At 36.3% G+C, this 22,703-nt stretch overlaps 1 protein-coding gene across 5 annotated transcripts in view; it reads left to right on the top strand.

Moving 5' to 3' along the window:
* Window positions 1–22,703, top strand: part of MGAT4A (alpha-1,3-mannosyl-glycoprotein 4-beta-N-acetylglucosaminyltransferase A) — a 162,411-nt gene that overhangs the window by 96,758 nt on the left and 42,950 nt on the right. For all 5 annotated transcript variants that reach the window (XR_011651226.1, XR_011651225.1, XM_071221516.1 and 2 more), the window contains exons 6-8: window positions 15,380–15,426; window positions 17,109–17,222; window positions 18,738–18,813. Coding sequence is in view for 3 of the 5 variants with exons in the window: in XM_071221516.1 (XP_071077617.1) it covers window positions 15,380–15,426; window positions 17,109–17,222; window positions 18,738–18,813 (237 nt within the window). In the remaining 2 variants the exon portion in view is untranslated. The remainder of the gene's footprint in view (window positions 1–15,379; window positions 15,427–17,108; window positions 17,223–18,737; window positions 18,814–22,703) is intronic.

The raw sequence follows: 22,703 nt of genomic DNA, 5'->3' as shown, positions 1-22,703 counted from the left end.
TCTTTGTTGTCTTTATCTGGTTTTGGGATTAGGATGATGCTGGCTTCATAAAAAGAGTTTGGGGATCTTACGTCTTCTTGGATTTTTTGGAATAGTGTGTGAGGGATAGGGTTTAGCTCTTCCTTAAATGTTTTGTAAAATTGTCCTGTGAAACTGTCTCGTCCAGGGCTTTTTTGTTCCTGGAGTTTTTTGATTACTCCTTTGATTTCGTCAGCTGTGTTTGGTGTGTTCAGACATTGTGCTTCTTCTTCATTCAGTTTTGGAAGATTATATTTTTCTAGATATTTGTCTGTTTCACCTAGGTTTTCAAATTCCTTGGCATATAGTTCTTCATAGTAATTTCTTACAATCCTTTGTATTTCTTTGTAATCTCACCTCTTTCATTTTTGATTGTGTTTATTGGGTTCTCACTTTTTTTCTTGATGAGTCTGCTTAAAGGCTTGTCAATTTTGTTTGTTTTTTCAAAGAACCGGCTCCTGGATTTATCGATCCTTAGAATTGTGCTTTTAGTCTCTATGTCGTTTAATTCTGCTCTTATCTTGGTTATTTCCTCCTTCTACTTGCTCTGGGCTGTCTTTGTTATTGTTTCTCCAGTTCTTATAGATATAGGTTTAGGTGGTTTATTTGAAATGTTTCTATCTTTTTTAGGTAGGCCTGTATCAGTATGAACTCTCAGGACTGCCTTCGCTGTGTCCCATAAGTTTCGGACTGTTGTGAGTTCATTTTCATTTACTTCCAGAAACTTTTTGATTTCTTCCTTGATCCAATTATTAACCCATTCATTGTTTAATAGCATGGTATTCAATCCCCATGAATTTGAATTTTTTTGAGTTTTTTTCCTTGAGGTTGGTTTTTAGTTTCAGTCCCTTGTGGTTAGAGAAAATGCTTGATATGATTTCAATTTTCATGAATTTGTTGAGGCTTGTTTTGTGTCCTATCATGTGGTCTATGTTTGAAAATGTTCCATGTGCATTTGAAAAGAATGTGTATTTTGTTTCTTTGGGATGAAAGGTTCTATACATATCCATTAAGTCCATTTTATCTAGGACATTGTCGAGTGCCGCAATGTCTTTGTTGATATTTTGTTTGGAAGATCTATCCATTTTTGGCATTAGGGTGTTAAAATCCCCTACTATGATAGTGTTGCTGTCAATAACTTTCTTGAAGTCCTCCAAGATTTTCATTAGGTATTTGGGTGCTCCTGTGTTGGGTACATATATGTCTATAATGTTTATGTCTTCTTGATGGATTCTTCCCTTGAGTATTATGAAGTGTCCTTTTTATGGCCCTTGTTTTGAAATCTGTTTTGTCTGATATTTTGGCTTTTCATTCCTGTCCATTTGCTTGGAATTTTTTTTTTCCAACCCTTCACTTTCAGTCTGTGTAGGTCTTTTGTTCTGAGGTGGGTCTCTTGTAGGCAGCATATGTGTGGGTCATGTTTTCTTATCCATTCAGCTACTCTATGTCTTTTGATTGGAGCACTTAATCCATTAACATTTAAGGTTAGTTTTGATTGGTATTTGTTTTTTTTTCCCTCTTTGTACTTGTGTTCATTTCTTTTTCACTCTTTTCCATTTTCTTATTATGGTAGTCCCTTTAGTAAATCTTGTAGTGCTGGTTTGGTGGAGGTGTATTCTTTCAGCCTTCTTTTGTCTGGGAAACTCCTTATTTCACCTTCCATTTTAATTGAGAGCCTCACTGGGTAGAGTAGTCTTGGTTGCAGGCCTCTGGTTGTCATTACTTGGAATATCTCTTGCCATCCTCTCCTGGATTTGAGTGTTTCTGTTGAGAAATCAGCTGCCAGCCTTCTCAGAGCCCCTTTGTGTGTTACTTCTTGTTTCCTCTTGCTGCTTTTAAGATTCTCTCTTAATACTTGGCATTTTAATTATGATGTGTCTTGGAGTTGGCCTCTTCAGGTTCACCTTGATTGGGGCTCTCTGCTTCCTGAACTTGCATGGTTTTTTCCCTCTCCAGGATCAGAAAGTTTTCTGTCATTATTTTTTTAAACAGGGTTTCTATTCCTTGTTCCTTTCTTCTCCTTCTGTTATTCGTATGATTTGAATGTTGTTGCATTTCATGTTACCTTGGAATTCCCTTACGCAATCTTCATATTTTTTTAGTCTTTTTTTTCATGCAGCTGCTCTACCTGAGGTTTCTTTGCACCTTGTTTTCCTGGTCACTAATTTGGTCCTCTGCTTCATCTAGCCTTCCTGCAATTCCTTCTAGTGTGTTTTTTCCCCCCGAAGTTTTATTGTTCATTTCTTCCTGGTTTTTGTTTATAGTTTCTATTTCCTTTTTCATACTATTCTCAGATCCTTGTAGTTGTCTGTGAGTTCCTTGAGCATCCTTATAAACATTATTTTGAATTCTATATCTGATAGTTTGCTTCCCTTCATTTCATTTAGCTTTTTTAGTAGGGAATCTTCCATTCCTTTTGATTGTAGGTTCTTTTTTTGCCTCCCATTTTAGGTGACTTTTAGTTTGTGTCTATGCTTCCTGATATTCCGCTTTGCTAGCTGTCTTTCTGGGCAAACCTCTATGGTAGGAATTCTGTGGGATTCAGTGGTGTGGTCTCTTTGATCTCCTTGTCTGGATGTTCTAGGTTTGCCCTTTCTTCTGTTTGTGTGGACTTTCTTGTTGTACTTGGGTTTTTACCTTTTGGTGATTCCTTTGTTGGTGGGTTCTCTCCTCCACTGGGCATTCTGATGTTCACGGCTCCCACTTAATCTTGTATGTGATCAGTGGCAGGAGGTATGCAAAATAGATTAAGACAGCAGGAGAGTATTCTATGGGATTTAAAGTACCAACAAGTGAAGAAGAGATAGGAGATCCTCTGGATAAGTACAGTGTTAACCTTGATGTTTCACCCAACTCGCCACTTTTAATAAAAGGTGAAAACCAGATAAGACTCTTGTTATAGTGGAGGAGGATTGTGATCTGCATCCAGAAAACAGAGTGCTTATACAAAGTTAGACGATGAGATATAGTGAGAGTAAAGGATAGAAAGTAGGCGTAGCGTGTGAGAGAATAGAATTAACCACAACAGTAATAAAGCTCAGGAATATAGTTAAATGGGGTAAGATCAGGGAGGGGTGCTGTGTAGTATTTACAATTGTATGGAACAACAATTATTTATTATAGGAACAACAATAATATGACACATATATGATTTTGATAATAAGAATAGAAAATAGATGATCAAGAGTAGTGTGTTATTGGAATACGAATGAAGTGAAAGATGGAAAATTAAAATATAATATGAAAGAGAAAATAAGGAAAACCAGTCAAACAATGCAATTAAACAGACGAATAAAATGAAGAAAACTAAAAGAAAGAAGAGAAAGAAAAATACTAATAAAAGAAGTAAAAATAATGAAAGAATAATAATAATACAAATAAACAATAGAATGCCAGTTCTGTGGGGTAGCAGAGTGGAATTTGTCGCAGTTTCTCAGTTGTTGGGGTTAACCTTGTGCTCCTTCTTTGGATCTGTCTCCGGCCTTTCACAACTCCAGGTCTTATTGTCTCATTTGGGGGAAGAAAAAAAAAGAGGAAAGAAAAAAAATAAGCCTCCTGCTGATTTTAAACCAGCTGAGTGAGTTCTGCTATTCTTCCTGGATGCCACAGGAAAGGGGGCTGGGCTTTGGTTTTCTCCTTTCCTGTGGTTTTGTGAGAAAGGGGGCCAGGTGTGGTCTGCAGTATTCACAGTTGCTCAGCCTCCAGCCCAGGTCCTCTGTGAGCTGCCAGGTCCCTGCTGTCCATCTGTGCCAGGCCTGCACCTTTAATCCACCAGTTGTGCCTAGGTCCCTGTTGTCCCGCCTCCTCCTTGCTCTTTGCCAGCCCACCGTGTCCGGACAAGTGGTGCCAGTCAGCTGAGACTCAGCTGCCAGGCTAGTGGCTCCAGTCAGCCTCCTGGTAAGAGGGTTGATTCAGCAGTGTGAGCCAGCTGCTACTTGAGAGTTCCTTAAAAAGCAGTTGAGAGCCTTTTTTTTCTTCTTCTTCTTCTTTTTTTTTTTTTTTAGTAAAAGCCTCTTGTTTTAAGCCCACTGTTCTTAACAAGCACCTGGCTTTTCACATAGCCCAACTTTTTAACCAGACTGGAGACTGTCCACGTCTGGGTCCAACATGGCCCAACTCTTCTCCCTTCTCCAGGTGTCTCCCGGCTCCCCAATTTCTCTGGTAATGACCTAGCTGGCGTCCTTAGTCCCAGCAGATGTATACCACCTCTGTGTGTCTCCCACTTTGTCCCTATCCCCCCAGCGACTTCAAGCATCCAAGTCCCTCCTGGTGCTGGGCTGCTCTCCCTGCTCTAGTAGGGGAGGGAGCTGGTGATCTAACCTCTCCTCCAACTATCCTGCAGCAGGTGCTGGGCTGGGGGCCACAGCAGCCTAAGTCCCTGTGCAGATCCCAGGGACCTTAGCATCCCAATGCAATCTCTTCACCGTCTGTTTTTCAATGACCTCTACAATTTTTGGCCTCTAAACTTCATATAAGCTAGGATTCTGTTGGCTGTTCACTCTGTTCCTTAGAAGATTGGCTAGGTGTTCCAGCTGGGCACAGGGAGAAGGGGGCTCTGCTCCCACTTACCTTGCCGCTGTGCTCCCACATTTTTCAGCTTGTAATTTTCTTTTCTTTGTAGTGTTTTTCTCTGGTGTTGGAATTAGGATAATGCTGGTCTTATAAAATGAGCTTGGGAGTCTTCCCTCCTTTTTTGGAATAGTTTGAAAAGGAGAGGTGTAAGTTGTTCTTGGAATCTTTGGTAAAATTTACCTGTGAAGGCATCTTATCTGGTTCAGGGCTTTTGTTTTGGGGGAATTTATTACTGCTTCAGTTTTACTAGTTGTAATCTGTCTATTCAGACTTTCTGATTTAGTTTTTGAAAATTGTATGTTTCTAGGAATTGATCCATTTTGTCCAGATTGTCCCATTTGTTGGCATATAGTTGCTCATATTATTTCCTTACAATCCTTTGTATTTCTTTGGTGTCAGTTGTTATTTCTTCTTTCATTTCTGATGTTTTTAATTTGGGTTCTCACTTTTTTTTCTTGAATAGTCTGGGTAAAGGTTTGTCAGTCTTGTCTATCTTCTGAAAGAGCCACCCCTTGGATTCATTGATTTTTTATATCATTTTTTTACTCAATTTTATTTATTTCTGTTCTGATCTTTATTATTTCCTTCTTCTGCTCACTTTGGGCTTTGTTGCTCTTTTTCCAGTTCCTTTAAGTGTAAAGTTAGATTGTTTATTTGAGCTTTTTCTTGTTTCTTGAGATAGGACTGTAATGCTATGACTTTCCCTCTTAGGACTGCTTTCGCTGTGTCCTACAGATTTTGGGTTGTTGTGTTCTCATTTTCATTACTTCAGGGTATCTTTTGACTTCTTCTCTGATCTCATTGTTAAACCAGTCATTGTTTAATAACATGTTAATTAGCTTCCGTGTCTTTGTGTAATTTTCAGTGTTCTTGTGATCGATTTCTAGTTTCATAGCATTATGGTTCGAGAAGATGCTTGATATGATTTTAGTCTTCTTAAATTTATTGAGACTTGTTCTGTCTCCTAATATGTGGTCTCTCCTAGAAAATGTTCCATGTGTATTTGGAAAGAATTTATTCTACTGTTTTGTGGTGAAAATGCCAGGGTGAAATAATAATCCCTCTGGCCTGAAATGTTTCTGTGGAGAAATCAGATAACAGTATTATGGGAGTTCCCTTGTAGTTAACTAACTGCCTTTATCTTGCAGCTTTTAAGATTCTCTCCTTGTCTTTCAGCTTTGCCAAATTAATTATGATGTGTCTTGGTGTAGGACTTTTTGGGTCTGTCTTGTTTGGGACTCTGTGTTTCCTGGGCTTGTGTGTCTTTTTCCTTCACCAGGTTAGGGAAGTTTTCAGTCCTTATTTCTTCAAATAGGTTCTTGATCCCTTGCTCTTCCTCTTCTCCTTCTGGTACCTTTGTGATGTGGATGTTGTTAAAATTCTGTTGTCCCAAGAGTCCCTTAAACTATCCTTGTGTTTTTAAAATTATTATTTCCTTTTGCTGCTCTGATTTCTTTCTACCTTTTCTTCCAAATCATTGATTCGATCCTTTGCTTTATCTAACCTACTCCATATTCCTTCCAGGGTATTATTTATTTCAAATACTGCCTTCTTTATTTCTGACTTTTTTATGGTTTCTATGTCTTTTTCATGCAGTTGAGCATCCTTATAATCATTACTTCGAACTCTATATCTGATCAATTGCTTACCTCTATTTCATTTAGCTCTTCTTCTGGAGAAGTCTTGTGTTCTTTCATTTGGGGCCTATTTCTTTGTCTCCACATTTTGACTGCTTTTTTCTGTTTGTTTCTGTGTATTAGGTAAATCTAAAAGATTGTGGTGCAGTTCTCTGTCAGATGTTGCCTTTGACTGGCTCCAGGCACCTGTATGGTGCTATCAATGATTCACAGTCTGTGGCACCCTTTGCTGGACCTGGGTGCATGAGTAAAGTAGCAAGCTGTGCTTCAAGGCTGGCTTCTACCAGCACTGGGCCTGGGGGCGGGTCAGCTAAAGTCTCAAATCACCCAGAGATCTACCTCAGCCTTCAGACTGTTTGTTAGGCTTAATCACTGAAAGTGCCTCCAGCTCTGCTCCTCAGCAGCAGGGCTTAAGCTGTACAGGGTGGGGTGACCGGAAGGCCTGCAGATGGGGTTATTGCTTCTCCCCAGGCTGAAGCCACATGGAGGAGAGTGTTCTGCCCTTGAAAGATGATTTCTGCAGTATGGGGAATAACTGAGCACAGCAAACTTGGTGTGTGACCTGTCAGCCTCCTTCCCAGAGCCACCAACCCCAGACTTTCCTTACACAGCTCTAGTTTGCTTTGCCCTCTGTTCATTGGAGCCCAGGGTAACTGGCTGCAAACAAAATTTTATGCATTGTCCCTTTAAGAGGGTGGCAGTGTCTCTAGCTGTCTCTCCCTGGCAGACAGAAACCCTGCTGATTTTCACAGTCAGATGTTATGTGGGTGCTTTTCCTAGTTCTAGTGCTCTAGGCTGAGGAGCCTGGCTTAGGGTTGACCCCACACTTCTTAGGGGAAAGCCCCTGGCCACTGAAATATCTCTCTGGAACTTCAGCTGCCGCCCATGGGAGCCCGTGGGAGCCCAGCCAGTCCTCTGGCGCCTCCGCGCTTTCTACCAGTCTCCATGTGGTGATGTGGTTTCTTCCATAAGTCATTGATTATAAGGCTTCTCTCCTGCTCGTCCTCAGTTGGTAATTCAGGATGATTTTTCTATAATTTAGTTGTAATTCCAGTTTGGTCCTGGGAGGAAGTCAGTGTAGCTTCTACTTATTCTGCTGCCATTTTGGATTTCCTTGAACTTTTTATACCCTAAAGCACCTGAGAGTACAGCAGCCTCAGAAATAAATAGTAGCCTTCTCTATAGTTACATTTTCTCAAGCTCTCATGATTACTTGTTCCTTTTTTTAATAAAGGCAATAATACATATTTTATTCTAAGTATTCATTCACTCATTGATGAAGTAATTATTGAAGTAATAGAATGAGGAACATACTGGAGGAGACTAAAATGTTTTAAAAATCTGTTAGACAATAGATCGTATCTTTAACTTGTAGTCTGGCATCTACAGTAATATTTTTTCTATACCTTTGTCAATTTTTAATAAACATTTATTTTTTGTAAATATTTCTTATACATGCACATGGCTTAAGAGTCCAGTTGTTCCACAGAGTTCATTGTAGTATTAAATAGCATTCTCCTGTCTTTATTTTTCTATCCCTGTCCCCCCTTCCTTTTCCTTTTCTCATTTTCTCTCCCTCTGAGACCTTTGGCTCTTTTAGTTCTAGGTGGCTAGTCATCAACTGAAGTGGCTTCCTGCTATGCTTTTCCATTCATATTATTTTTTGATCTTTTCAAAACACCAACTTTTAGTTTTATTGACTTTATTATTTCTCTATTTTCTATTTAATTGATTTTCTTCTTTCTTCTGCTCACTTTAAGTTTGGCTAACTCTTTTCTGGAGTTTTAAGGTGAATGCTTAGATTATTGGTTGGAATTCTTTCCTAATATAGGCAGTTTAATGCTCTTTTAGAGCATTTTCCCTCTAATCACTACTTTAGCTACATCCCATGCATTTTAATATGTCATTGTAATTTTCATTCAGATCAAAATGTTTTCTACCTTGTAATTATATCTTTCACGCATGGTTTATTCAGAAATGTGTTGTTTGATTTTTACCTGTTTGTGGATATTCCAAATTTCCTTCAGTTGTTTGATTTTTAATTCAACTTCCTGGTAGTCAGAGAAGAGACCTTGGATGATTTTAGCCATTTTGAGTTCATCAGTACAGTACTCCCTCCTTATCCGTGGGGATATTATTCCAGCACCCCCAGCGGATGAAACTGTGGATAGTACTGAACGTATATATTACAGTAGAACCTCAGTTCTCAAACTTAAGTCATTCTGAAAACTGTTTGAAAATTGATTTGTTTGAAAACTGCATCTTTTTTGTTTGTTGCCTAAGAGACATGTGACTGATTATACAGGTATGAGCGTGAAAGAGTTGTCAGATGGAGAACTGAAATTTTGTTTCACAACTGAGACTTTTTTTTTGTGAAGAACTTGAGAAACTTTTCAAGATGGGAGATGTTCAAGAGCCAAGGTTTATATGTTCTGTGTTTTTTTCCTAAACATATTTACCTTTTCACTTCAAGGAGGCCCTTTATGGCTCTATTTTGCATACATGAATTGCCAGCATCACTGCTTGTATGCTTTGGGGCCATTATTAAATAAAATAGGAGTTACTTGAACACAAACACTATGTATGATACTACAATAATCAATCTGATAATCAAGATGGCTACTAAGTAATTAACAGACAGGTAGCATGTACAATGTGGGTACACTGGACAAAGGGATGGTTCCTGGGGGAGAAGGAGTGGGGCAGTGCAAGAATTCACATGCTACTCAGAATGTCATATGATTTAAAACTTGGGAGTTGTTTCTCTCTGGAATTTTTCATTTAATATTTTCTGACCATTGTGGGTGACTAGAACTGTGGAAAGTGAAATGTGGACGGCAGCAGGGGCCTCCTGTACTTATTTACGGACTAGCATATTGAACCTGCGGACGAAGTTCCGTGTGTACTTAAAGCTTATGTATGGACTTGCATGTGGAATTTGTCCTGGACGAGGTTCCATGTATGCTTACAAAGCGTGCATTTCGCTGTTGTCGAGAGGAGTGTTTTGTAGATGCCTGTTAGATCAAGATGATTGATAGTGCTGTTCAAGGACTCTGTAGACTTGTTGATTTTTTGTCTAGCTGTTGTTTCTATTATTGATTTTAAATTACAGATTATCGTTTGGTGCAGTGGTAGTTTTTGGGCTTGTAATTTTTCAGCAGTGAGATTTTAAGATGTTTACTTATACATTTGGTTATAAGTCATACAAGTCCAATGGGGAAGAAATCGGAGGTGTATGTGTGTATATGTGTGTATACACACACACGTAATACCTCATAAAATTTGCTTGTAATTCAACAAATATTTACTGAAACAATGGTAAGTGCGAGGCATATCATCAAATAAAACAAAGCCCCTGCCCAATGAACCTGCATTATAAAGAACAGATGAAAAGAACTAATGTATAGTACAGCAATTTTAAACTGGTGTGCCACAAGAATTTTTAAAACATAGAATACTTGACTGTTTAGTCAGGGGCACTGACCTCTTTTCCTTAGGTTGTCAGATGAAAGAATGACATCAGCCAACACAACAGTAGTGTGTTTGTGAGAATGAACCAAAATTAAACCAATTTTTTGTCAGATTGGCCAAATATATAATACATTTTTTGGTGTGCTGCAGAGTAATTAGTTTATGTTGCCAAGAGATGAAAAAGGTTGAAAACTGCTGGTGTAGTATGTTAGATGGTAGTGAGTACTATGAAGAATAAATCAGTACCCCGGCTGGTGTGGCTCAGTGGATTGAGCACTGGCCTGTGAACCAAAGGGCTGGTGGTTCGATTCCCAGTTGGGGCACATGCCTGGGTTGTGGGACAGGCCCCCAGTGGAGGGCATGTGAGAGGCAACCACACATTGATGTTTCTCTCCCTCTCTCCTTCCCTTCTCCTCTTACTAAAAATAAATCAATAAAGTCTTTTTAAAAGAAGAATAAATCAGTAGATAGGAAAGGGAGTACACAGTTTCCAGGGGATGGTTTACTAGAGATGTCGTCATTTGAACAAAGATGTGAAGGATTCAGGAGTTGAACAGCCTAATCAAAGGCCCTGAGGTTAGAGTATTGCTTTGGCACATTTTGGGAAACAGTAAGGAGAGGCTTGTGTGGCTGATGCAGAAAAAGTGAAGTGGTCAATAGTAAGGCAGTCAGAGAAGGAGGGGAGTGGGGCAGATAATGTAGGACACTACAGGCCATTGTAAGAACTTCGCTTTTACTTGAAATCAGAGGACTAGCCAAGTTTTTTGTAGAGCCACATGGTGACTGTTTTAGGCTTTGAAAGCTGTACAGTCTCTTTAGAAACTATTGAACTCTGCTGTAATAGCCCAAAACAACCATAAATACAGTTTAAATGAGTGGGGGGAGTTGTGTTCACATTGTTTTACTTTATGAAAATAGGCATCCCATCTGTTTTGCCAACCACTGCTCTAATTATGATATAAAGCCATTTAAGGGTTTCCAGTAGAGAAGACACTTGAACTTTTTTTTTTCCTTTAAGACACTTTAAAACATATTTTGAAATAATTTTAGATTTACAGAAAAGTTACAAAAATGATACAGACTATTCCATTCACTCAGATTGTTCTAATGTTAACTAGCAACTTATGCATCCATAATAAAATGCTCAAAACCAGCAACTTAACATTGTTATGCTACAACGAGCGAAACTACAGACTATTCAAATTCCATGGTTTTCCAACTCAGGTCACTTTTCTGTTTCAACATTCAACCCAGAATATCACATTGTATTTAGTTGTTCTGACTCCTTAATTTTTTTCTATCCAAGACAGTTCCTCTGTTTTCTCTTGTTTTTCATTAACTTAGCCACTTTTAATGTGTACTGGTAAGTTATTTTGTAGACTGTCTCAATTTGAATTTGTCTGCTGTTTTCTCATGATGAGATTGTAGTCACGCATTTTTTTGCAAGAACAACAAAGGATCATGCTGGTTGCTGTGGAAAGGGCAGAAGCAAGGAGACTAGTTAGAAAACTGGTGTGGCTCAGTTGGTTGGGCATCGTCCTGCAAAGTGAAGGGTTGCTGGTTCAATTCCCAGTCAGGGCACATGCCTGGGTTATGGGTTCAGTTCCCAGTGGGGGCTTGAATGAGAGGCACCCAATCAATGTTTCTCACATCAGTGTTTCCCTCACTCTTTCTCCCTCCCTTCCTCTCTCTGTAAAAATAAATAAAATAAAAGAGGCTTGTAAGGGATCAACTGCTCCACAGCTATCTGGTAGAAGAAAGCAAGCTTAACACTTTTTAAAGAAGACAGCAAAATCAGAACACTCAAAAATGTAGCATGTAAAATGCCCAGTATACTTCTAATATAAAAATTATTAGAATGCCAGGGAGCAAAACAAAAATGTGACCATAACTAGAATAAAGTTTAGCCAATAGAAATACGGAAATGACAGAGTTGATAAACTGGCAGATAAGGACAATAAACAGGTGTTATAAACATTTTCAAGAACTTAAAAGAAAACACAATTAAGAATGGAATGGAAGATATATAAGAAAATTGAATGGAACATAAAACAATGAAAATTACAATATATGAAATTGAAAATTCACTGCCAGGGCTTAATAACAGATGATACACAGCAGAAGAAAAGGTCAGTGAACTTAAAAGAATAACAATAGAATCTATCCAAGGTAAAATATACAGAGTAAGAGACTTAAAAAATGTGCTGGGGTAGAAAGCCCACTTTTTTGGTGAATTATCTTACATTTAATCAATCAACACTACATAGAGTTTATGCTGCATAGAACCTCTTAACACCCAGGTTTGTGGGCACCTGTAAAACCTGGGAGGAACTCCAGCCTCTGTCCCTTCTTCAGGTGGGCACCCTGAGGACCCATTCACAGTGCTTGCTTGCCTGCCCTCCTGCTGTGTCACAGGCTGGGGACCTTTGACCAGTGGGCTTCTGAGACCTACGGAAGTCCTTTCATAATCTTTGTTTGCAATTTCAAATGCAGTTTGTTTCAGGACTTGCTAGAATGGGTAGACAGTAAAAGAGTGAGGATAGAGAAGGCTTGAATGATGCTCTCCACCTAATGATACAAAGTTGTAAGAGGTTATTTAGAAGGTAACCATCAAAGGTGGTAGATATCATCTTTATTTTTATTACTTCTTCCCCAGACCACCTTATGAGCTATTTGGTTAATTCAGCCTGTCTCACCGAGACTCATCCAATATAGGCGCTATCTAAGCTTCTTTGCTCAGAATTCCATTGATCACATGTTCCTAACTTGTATGTATAGAGTATATTTATGAATTACATATGTGTACTATTACTAGCATGTTATACCCATTAAAATATGTCAAAATTAGAAAATTTTACAGTCTGATACATTCCAGTGGATTATCTTGCACATACTCTGTCTCTGGGCAGAGGCAAAGCCCTAATTAACATATCAGTTAAGCTATAGTAATCTTTTACTGTTTTCTGTTTATTTTTGTAGACTTGAATGGAAATATGTATCAGATTTAGGATTAAATGTCAAATCTTCAGAGAGACTCTTTGACTATCCTGTTTATACGGTCATCTCTATTTTTCTCTATTCATAATTTTTATAGTGCATAATAAATATTCAATTATATATTTATATATAATATTTTGGTATTTTCATGGACTGCATCTTTCACTAGTTTTAAATTCCACAAAGCAGAGATTTTGTCTGTTTAGTTACCAGTCTATATGCAGAGCTTGACAGCATCTCCCCACGTATGGTACAGACACCAAGTAAACACTTGTGAGGGTGAAATGACTAGAAAGAAGACAGCAATTTTACATATAAAGAATATTTTTAGAACCAATTTTTACCTTCAAGTTATTTAAACTTAGTTCTCTTACTTCTGTGTTCTCTTCTGATCTGGTGCTTAAAATTTATTTTTTCTCCTTTTCATCTGGGTAACTCTTACAGCAGCTTCAAGTCTCTAACATTCGCAAGACTTATTTTTCTTCCATAGGAGCTTACCTACAACTTTCTGTTGTAGGTAAATATATATAATTAGAAATAAATATATATAATTTACTTTAAAATATCTTTTTACTCATATTTCTTTTTCACACATCTCTGCAGTGTTACAGAATACAACAGCTATTGCATTCAGAAGTGATGTTATTTCTGAACATTTTATATAAGCTAAGTCATATGAATACGTGGTTCTTTGTGACTGGCTTCTTTCACTTAGCATAATGTTTCTGAGTTTCATGCAAGTTGCAGTATTATCAGTAATATCTCCTAGCTTTAATATAAAAATATTTAACTTTACCTAACCATGAAGAACACTTGATTCTGTAGGAAAAAATGCTCTTCTGCTATGTACGTCCACTTTTCTTCACCTACCCCAAGCATATTATTTACATACCCCTAGAATACATGTGTTCTAGTTTTAGATTTACAGATACTTTCTCAGAATTGGAGGATAATATTACCTTTTTACAGTCTCCATGTGCCTTTAAAAATGTCTCAGGAAAAAGTTCTCTCTTTACATAAATCAAGTATGCTCCAAAATCTCAGAGACTGCCTTTCTTACTGCCAACATTCAAGAGTGGGGGAGAGGCAAGCAGAGCCCCTACTGTGAGACATAGATGGGCCTGGCTGTGTGTTCTGGGCCAATTATATGTTTGGCTTTCTTCAGAGAAGTCCCAGAACAGGTCCCTCAGCTGATAGCAGAAAGGATTGATTCTGTTGTATGAAAACGACACCAGGTACAGTCATTCAAGTGAATCTTGTGTTAGTTATGTAATTTAGCATGCAGCATAGGGGTTATGTGTAGTATTAGATATGGAGCACTTGTGTTTCATAAATTTTATTGCATGTGGCACAGTAAGTCTACATTCACATAAGTTTATTCTTCTTGGCCCTCCTCTTGGAGAGCCTCCTGAGGATAGGGAGCTGGTCTTGTTCATCTTTGTATTTCTGTTTGCTTGGTTAGGAAAATTAGTGATACTTAGTAAATGCATATTAAATTGAATTTCAGGTTGTTGCTAAACTTACTATAGTTTATATAAACCAGGCTTGATCATGTTGTCCAAAATTAGAACCTAACAAGTAGTAAGATACTCACTGGTTAAACATGTATCCGGGTAATAATTTATTGAAAAAGAAAGCACTGTTGTTTACATTTATGTAGGGGAAGTACAGAGGGTTGTGGGCTGTGTTCTAGTTGTAGCTCCATAGTTCTTCAGAGTTTGAAGGATGTGGTCTTAATCAGATGTCTCACTTTCAAGTCTATAAACTTAACAATAAAAATAGGGATTATTTTCAACTTACAGAAATTAAAGTTAAAATACCTTTGCATGAAACCTCTTATAAAACAACATTTTATAATGTAAAAGTTTTGTAACTTTTAGGGTTAAGCTTTATCTTTGTTTTTTTGTAAAGTTTTAAGTGTTTTGATGGTCTGTTAACATAGATCAGGCTTCATGTGTCATTGAATTCTTTTAGCAATTGAGCATTTTAATATAAGCTGCCACTTTTAAAATTTGAAATTGATAGGGGTATTAGATCTGCATTTGTATATAATTTGAAAGTACACAGGTTTAATAAATTTTATTTCTAACTGTGCTTAAAGTGCTCCTGACTTGGGTTTTCATTATCAACCTGATAATAAAAATACAGAATAATAACTAAGCTTTTTATTACATTTGTATCACTTATGGTCATAGTCTATGAGGTATTTTTTCCTCCCGTTTTTTTTTTTTTTTTAATGGACAGGAGACTGAAGCTCAGAGAATTGGCTTACTTTATACAGGCCAGTAGCTGCAGAGGCAAATCTCAAAGCTGGGTTTTGTGATTCCAAGTGGACAAATCTTTCCCTATCAATGCTGCAGCTGTTATTTGCTCATTACTTATAGTTTGGATGTTTCAGAAGAAGTAGAAACAGTTCCTGTGCTCAATATTTTTCTTTTGAATTGAACATTGACAATTGGAAACAATAAAAACATAGTTGCCTGCTTATTGTATTAGTGGGTACTCAGTGATGTGTAGTGGCGCAGTAAGGTGTACTACGGAAAGGCAAATCCCATAAGCTATCTGAAAATTTAATGTAATGTTTTCAATGAATGTTTTATTCATTTATTTAATTTTGAGTTCAGTATTAAAAGTTAAATAAAAATATAAAAACAACGTAGGTACAATTTTTTTTTCTTTCCCAGACAGATATTGATTATGTACACGGTGTTATAGCCAACCTGGAGAAAGAGTAAGTTCTTCTTGATTATGGAAGTGAAAATAATTGTTACTATTATTTCTTCGCTTTCTGCTAAAAGATAATGCCTTCTTTTATAGTGCATTTCTCTGGAGTTCAGTGTTCATTGGACCACCTATAATTGGTCTTTGACGCTGTCATACAGTAGGTATATAACTGTCCAGTTACCTGATGGTATAAATTGGTGTATTTCATTATAGAAAAGATTTGAATGTCATTTATGTAACATTATCAAATAACAGTTTTTATGTGGAAGACAGTGAATGTAGAGAGAGTCATATGAGATTACTTAAATCTTTAACCCTGTTTACCAAGCAAATATTTTTCTGCTGTCAAGGCAGATTGTCATGTAGCAGTTTCAGACCTCATTGCTAAACTATCTAAATCTGACCTATTTTGCAAAGATTGAGTAATAGTTTGCTGGCAGCAAGGAACATCGCAAGTGACAGATGGAAAGTTTAGTAAATTTCAGGTGTCATTGATTTTTAAAATACTGCCTTGGTACTTTCAATAGAAACATTAAAAAAATCAGTCTTGATATGGTTTCTTTATTGAGTTGTGTCTCTTTTTGTCCCCCCAAACTATCTTCTACTTAAAAGGCAAAAGAGAAGAAATAATTATTTGCCAACTCTAGAATTAAAATGATGTGGCTCTGTCGTTTTCTTTCAAAATGTTAAAACCAGAGATTAAAAAAAAGGTATATGTATATGTATAGTTCAGGATTAAACTGTGCATTTGTTAGATTTTTCCTCAAGTGCTCAATTTCTTGGCAGCCTTCATATTAGCACAGCTTAGTGTAGATTCCTTAATGTAGGACCAGGGCAATAATTATTAGTCCCCTTCTCTTGGGCTCCTGTGGGGCACATGAAGTGATTCTATTGGTTCCTTTCTTCATCAATGTGTAGGAAAGTCTTGCCCAGAAAAAAAAGTGCAATTAAGCACTGAAAACATTTGTGCAAAGGCAGATAAATTGCACACGCATTTTGTGGAGATTTGCAAAAATGAGATAAAGGAGAAGGCAAATGAGAAAGAAATTATAGTTGAGTAAGACTGATTTTAAAACCTTCAGAACAGAGTTTCTCAGCCTTGGCATTGTTAACATCCTGGGCTTGCTAACTCTTTGTTGTGAGGACTGTCCTAGATGTCAGTACAGTCCGCAGTTACGGTGACCACATGTCTCTAGACATTGCTCAGGGGACAACATCCCTCTCAGTTGAGAAACACCAGTATAGAACGGTACAGTGTATAACTCACAGCAAAAACCTCCTCAAATTGAAGTGCTTTGATTCTTGTGTAAATATATGTATGTAATACACACACACACATTTGTTAGTTTGTTTTTCTTCAATTCCTATTTTATGTGATACCTTGATTTGATTTGTTAAAATTCTTATACTTTTTAGGAAAGTAATATCTGCAGTTGGCCTAGGATTTTCATGCTCTTTAAGGATAGTGGCATTTTACACTTTTTTAAAGCATTATTTTAAAAAATAATATTGTCGTATTGGAAAAATTTGTATCTTCTGGCAACTCGGTGATGAGCTGCTTCATTGAACACATTGTGACCATAACACACCTTCCTGATGTGTTTTATGTTATTAACACAGTGAATTGAGCATTAAGATAAATAAAATCTCACAGAGCTTAAATAACTCAGCTAACCTTTCTCATGATAGATTTTCTAAAGAAATCAGTTCTGGTTTGGTGGAAATAATATCACCTCCTGAAAGCTATTATCCTGACTTGACAAACTTAAAGGAGACGTTTGGAGACTCTAAAGAAAGAGTAAGGTGAGCCTGTGATTTTAGAACCCCCACCCTTGTGAATATAATGTATTATGAATGTAGTTCTTATTTATCAAAGCTTCATACATTTTAGGGTTCAGCCAATTAGTGAGAGCTAATGAATTCTTGGGTATTTTCTTGGAAATTCTCTTGTGGTATTGGAAAAATTTGTATCTTCTGGCAACTCGGTGATGAGCTGAGGAGAGGTTGAATTTGGTAAACTTAATAATTTTTGTAACTGCTGCTCTGATATTATGACTTTTTTAAAGAGTGTATTATCAATAACTCAGAAGTTAGTCCATATAGAAATGTCCTGTCTGTATGCGATAGAAATGAGAACTGACACAATAAAAGTGACAAAAACAATAACTCTTCTACAAAATTATATCATAATAACTAATCAGTTGGATTTGTCTTTAGAACTCTAAAATTGAAGGACTTAACTTTCATTGTGTTATTAAAAACAAAGTAATCTAAGAGATATTGGTATTAGTTTTGGATTTTATGTAACTAGAGAAAAGAAAGAAAATGGTATTAGGGGAAGAGATTTATTGTACTTCTTGAGTTGTTAATTTGTCCCAAAGACAGATATGTCCACATAATTGTTTAATTGTATCTTAGTAAATATAATTTTATTTTAAAAATATTTAGGGTTGTATTTGGTAAGAAATTCTAGGTAGTTTCATTAAATTAAGAGTAGCCCATGAGCTATATTGTGGAGAAGTTTGCTTAGTATGATTCAAAGCTTATATTTTACTGTTTTTTTTAAAACTTGGTTTTTAGAACTACTTTTCTTATCTAACATTCGCCAGTTTCTGTAGGCTACCAGGATTCACTGAAAGGACTTAATATTATAAATTTTAATAGGATGTTTTGGGTTTTTTAAGCATTCAATACATACTTATTAATTTCTACCTATTTGAAGCACAGTCCTAGCCACCAGAGCAGTGACCCTCAAAGTATAATTTATGAAGCACAAGTCCCCAAAGACATTAAGATGTTAAGAAAAAAAGGGGCAAGGAAGTTTGGAAAATACTGAATTGCAGATTTTTTTCAGTAAATGTGTTTACTGCAGGATGTTTCAGTGCCTCTAAATACGTATTAATGTATCTCCAGAGGGGGAATACCTGTGCTCCCGAAACTTCCTTGATAGTAGACTCCTTTTTTGGTCAGGGTATCTTGAGAATTAGTGTTTTGGGAAATACATTTTGATAAAGGTTTCATTAGAGAAAAGTGAATTCTCTTTCACGTTCCCCTAAGTGGATACATTGTGTATGTGTGTATTTTTATATATCTGTATGTCTATAGATATATAGATCTACAGCTACGTATCTATAGACATACAGATATATATTGTGTATACATGATGTATATAGAATATGTCATATACATATCGTGTCTGTAATATAGGGATATACTACAGAATATTATATCATAACATTATAAAATATAACACTTTTAACCCTATTTTGCTTAATTTGAGTCCAATTCCTAACTTATTTTTGAAAATTTTTCTTTCAGATGGAGAACAAAGCAAAACCTAGATTACTGTTTTCTAATGATGTATGCTCAGGAGAAGGGCATATATTACATTCAGGTAAGTATGGTTTTTCCTTTAATGTTTTTCACATGAAAAGAAAAAGTAACATCAAGGGTGTACTTTCATTAAAGCAGAATGTGTTGAAAGCACAAACCCTCTGAGATCGATAAGATTGTAACAATACATATATCAGAGAGCGGAAGGGTCTTTCATAGTCAGTGAGAATGTGGGCTTTGAGGTTCTATTCTTTAGCACAAACACTAGCTCTCCACTTACTGGTGTGACAATGAACAGGTCACTCATCTCCTTCCTTTTCTCCCAAACCTCCATCTTCTCTCTTCAGCCTCCTTTGGAAAAATTTTAAAGAAGGATTTCCTAATAATTTTATTAGTGGTCTTATTAGTATAGTTTCTTTGTATGCTACAGGACAATGATATTTATATTGGAGATAATACAACTGACATTTAATTTAGCAGCATGGCTAAAAGAATAAATCTATAGGGATAAGAGTTTTGAGTTAGCCAGGTAGACAGCATCTCAATAATCTAGAAAACTCTTATTTCTTTCAAATCTCATTTTACTCAATGACTTAAGCTTAAATTTTCCAATTGGAATTTTGTTTCTTTCACCAAAGGCCTTCATCCCTTGCTTGAAATGTAAACACCCCCAAGAGGAATAGCACACAAAGCCTGTTGGTTATTGATTTTTCAGTATAAAAAGTTTACTAGATCCTTACCTAGGAGAATGTTTTGATGAAAGTATCAAGAAGAGATTATGTGTCCATGAATCAAAAAGGAAATGGTGGGCAGCTTGAAGGGGTTGAGAGAAATAGGGAGGGTATTGGGAGGGGAGGAAAGAGGGAGGAAGCTTGGCGTCACATGGGAAGGTAGACTTACTGAGGTCAGACTTTGTCTCCCTTGACATTTGACCTTGGGCCAGCTTCATTCACATGTGCATGAACCCTGCCTTGGTTCGCAGGAATGGAGATGTAAATGACTTTAGGGTCAGGATTTAACATTGTATATGACACTATACAACACTTGAGCATATAAAAACCAATATCCTAAGTTTAGAGAGTACATTTCCTTTAAATACCTTAGAGAAGTCTTCATTTTTAATTGCAAAAATAGTAATTTCAAAACATTTATTTTGATGAATCTGGAGTTCTGGCCAAGATGGAGGCATAGGTAGAAATGTTTCGCTACCTTGCACAACCAAAAGAAGGATAACAACCAATTAAAAAACAAAAACAGTCAGAACTGTCAGAAAATCAAACTGCATGGAAGTCCACCGATCAAAGAGTTAAAGAAACATTCATCCAGTCTGGTACACCAAGACAAAGAAATATGGCCCCCATGAAAGAACAGATCAAAACTCCAGAACTAAGTGACAAGGAGATAGACAACCTATCAGATGCAAAGTTCAAAACACTGGTAATCAGGATGCTCACAGAAATGACTGAGTTAGGTCTCAAAATGAAGGAAGTGAAAAAAAGAAAAATATACAGGGAACCAACAGTGAAGGAAAGGAACCTGGGACTCAAATCAATAATTTGGAAGAAAAGGAAGACATAAACAACCAGCCAAACAGAATAAAGAAACAAGAATTCAAAAAAATGAGGACTGGCTGAGGAACCTCTGGGACAACTTTAAACATTCCAACATCCAAATCATAGGATGCCAGAAGGAGAAGAGGAAGAGCAAGAAATTGAAAACTTATTTGAACAAATAATGAAGGAGAACTTCCCTCATCTGGCAAAGGAAATAGACTTCCAGGAAGTCCAGGAAGCTCAGAGAGTCCCAAAGAAGCTGGACCCAAGGAGGAACACACCAAGGCACATCATAATTACACTAGCCAAGATTAAAGATAAGGAGAGAATCTTAAAAGCAGCAAGAGAAAAGGACATAGTTACCTACAAAGGAGTTCCCATTAGACTGTCAGCTGATTTCTCAAAATAAACCTTGCAGGCAAGAAGGGGCTGGAAAGAAGTATTCGAAGTCATGAAAGGCAAGGACCTACATCCAAGATGACTCTATCCGCTCTATCCAGCAAAGCTATCATTTAGAATGGAAGGGCAGATAAAGTGCTTCCCAGATAAAGTCAAGTTAAAGAAGTTCATCATCACCAAGCCCTTATATGAAATGTTAAAGGGACTTATCTAAGAAAAAGAAGATAAAAAATGTGAATAGTAAAGTGATAACAAACTGACAACTATCAACAACTGAACCTAGAAACAAAAATAAAAACAACCTAAGGAAACAACTAGAACAGGAACAGAATCACAAATGGAGATCACAAGGAGGGTTATCAGTGGGGGGTGGGGGGAGAATGGGGATAAAGGCACTGGGAATAAGAAGCATAATTGGTGGGCACAGAATAGACAGGGTACAGAATAGACTGGGGGAGGTTAAGAATAGTATAGGAGATGGAGAAGCCAAAGACATATGTACAACCCATGGACGTGAACTAAGGATGGGGAATGCAGAAGAGTAGGGTGGTGGAGGGTGGAGGGGGATAAAGGGGAGAAATAAAATTGGGACAACTATAATAGCATAATAAATAAAATATACCAAAACCCCCCATATATTTTAATATATCCCAAATATTACTGTAGTTAAACCTTGCTGTTTGTTCTAGGGCCACTATATATATATTTACACTATAGTTAAGAACTAAAGAATAGTTTGCAATATGAAACAATTCATTTACTCTTAAATTTGAGGATCTAAATATATATATGCAATAATGATTTTTTACTATTGCTAATAGTTTCATTTTGACAAGAACAGTTAATAAAACTGAATATATTTTTTAAAAATTAAAAGATTGGCTTTTAATTAAATTAAAATTAAGTGATTTTTAATTTTAATAAATTAAAATTAAATAATTTTGTTTTTAAAAATTGAACTTGATTATTTGTATTTTACCTTTTAAATTTAATAGCCAAATTTAATATTTTGGAGGAAAATAACTTTTTTGAAAATATTGAAAAATAAATTTTTCAAATTAAGTTTTTGATATTTAAATTGCATTTTTGCTGAAACTATATTTAAATTTTGTATACTTGAATAGTTACATTTTATTTTTTAATCCTTTAGATCATCCCTTTTAACAGAATACAAATTATGTAAAAGTTTTGATTATAACATTGTAGGTGACTTTACTGAAAAGAAGACAGATTTTATTAAATACATACATATTTTTTTAAAAAGAACTTTATAAAGAGAACTTAAAAGTAAATTACTTTTCTTTTAAAATTTGCTTTAAGTTTCTTTCCAAGGAGAGAATTAATGGAAACTTAAAGCTTTTTGTGGAGTGTAGGAAAAGTAAATAGGAAATTAAAAGTTGGAGTTTAGAAAGAAGGTGATAAAGAAAACTTCCCCTAGGCAGGGTCAGTATGTAGCAGCAGGGGTTAGTATTACAACAGCAGCGGCCATGAACTAGCATTCATTGCATGCTTACCCTGTGTCAGGTATTGTTTTTTACAATTTATGGTTTACATATAAAGTCACTTAATACGACCCTTTTTACAGGAGCAGGGTTATACTGTACATACGTTTGGTAGCCTATTTTGCTGTTACTTAGCATGTTGTAGATACCTTTGTGTGCCAGTGATATATTCCCAGGGTTTAGTACAGTGTCTAGAATGTAACAAAAGCTCAATAAATATTTGGCGAGTTATAATATCTTTTCAAATGCTACTACTGTTTCTTCACAGATAGAAGAAATCTTATATGACTTAAATACGTGAAAACACTATCTGCTAAAATAAGTGAAAATTACTTAGCAGGTAACTAGAAATGATAGTGTGAAATTAAGGAAAGGAAAAGTTTTCTTAGGATATTAAAATTATTTTGTGACTTTAAAATGATCTTAAAGGAGATTCTGGGGAGTAAGTCTTTGCATACATTCATGATTGCGGATGTCTCTCAACTCCCTACCGAACT

The sequence above is a fragment of the Desmodus rotundus genome, chromosome 5, assembly GCF_022682495.2.
Source record: "Desmodus rotundus isolate HL8 chromosome 5, HLdesRot8A.1, whole genome shotgun sequence".
NCBI classification, from domain to species: domain Eukaryota; kingdom Metazoa; phylum Chordata; class Mammalia; order Chiroptera; family Phyllostomidae; genus Desmodus; species Desmodus rotundus.
This window is presented reverse-complemented; position numbering and strand designations above follow the sequence as displayed.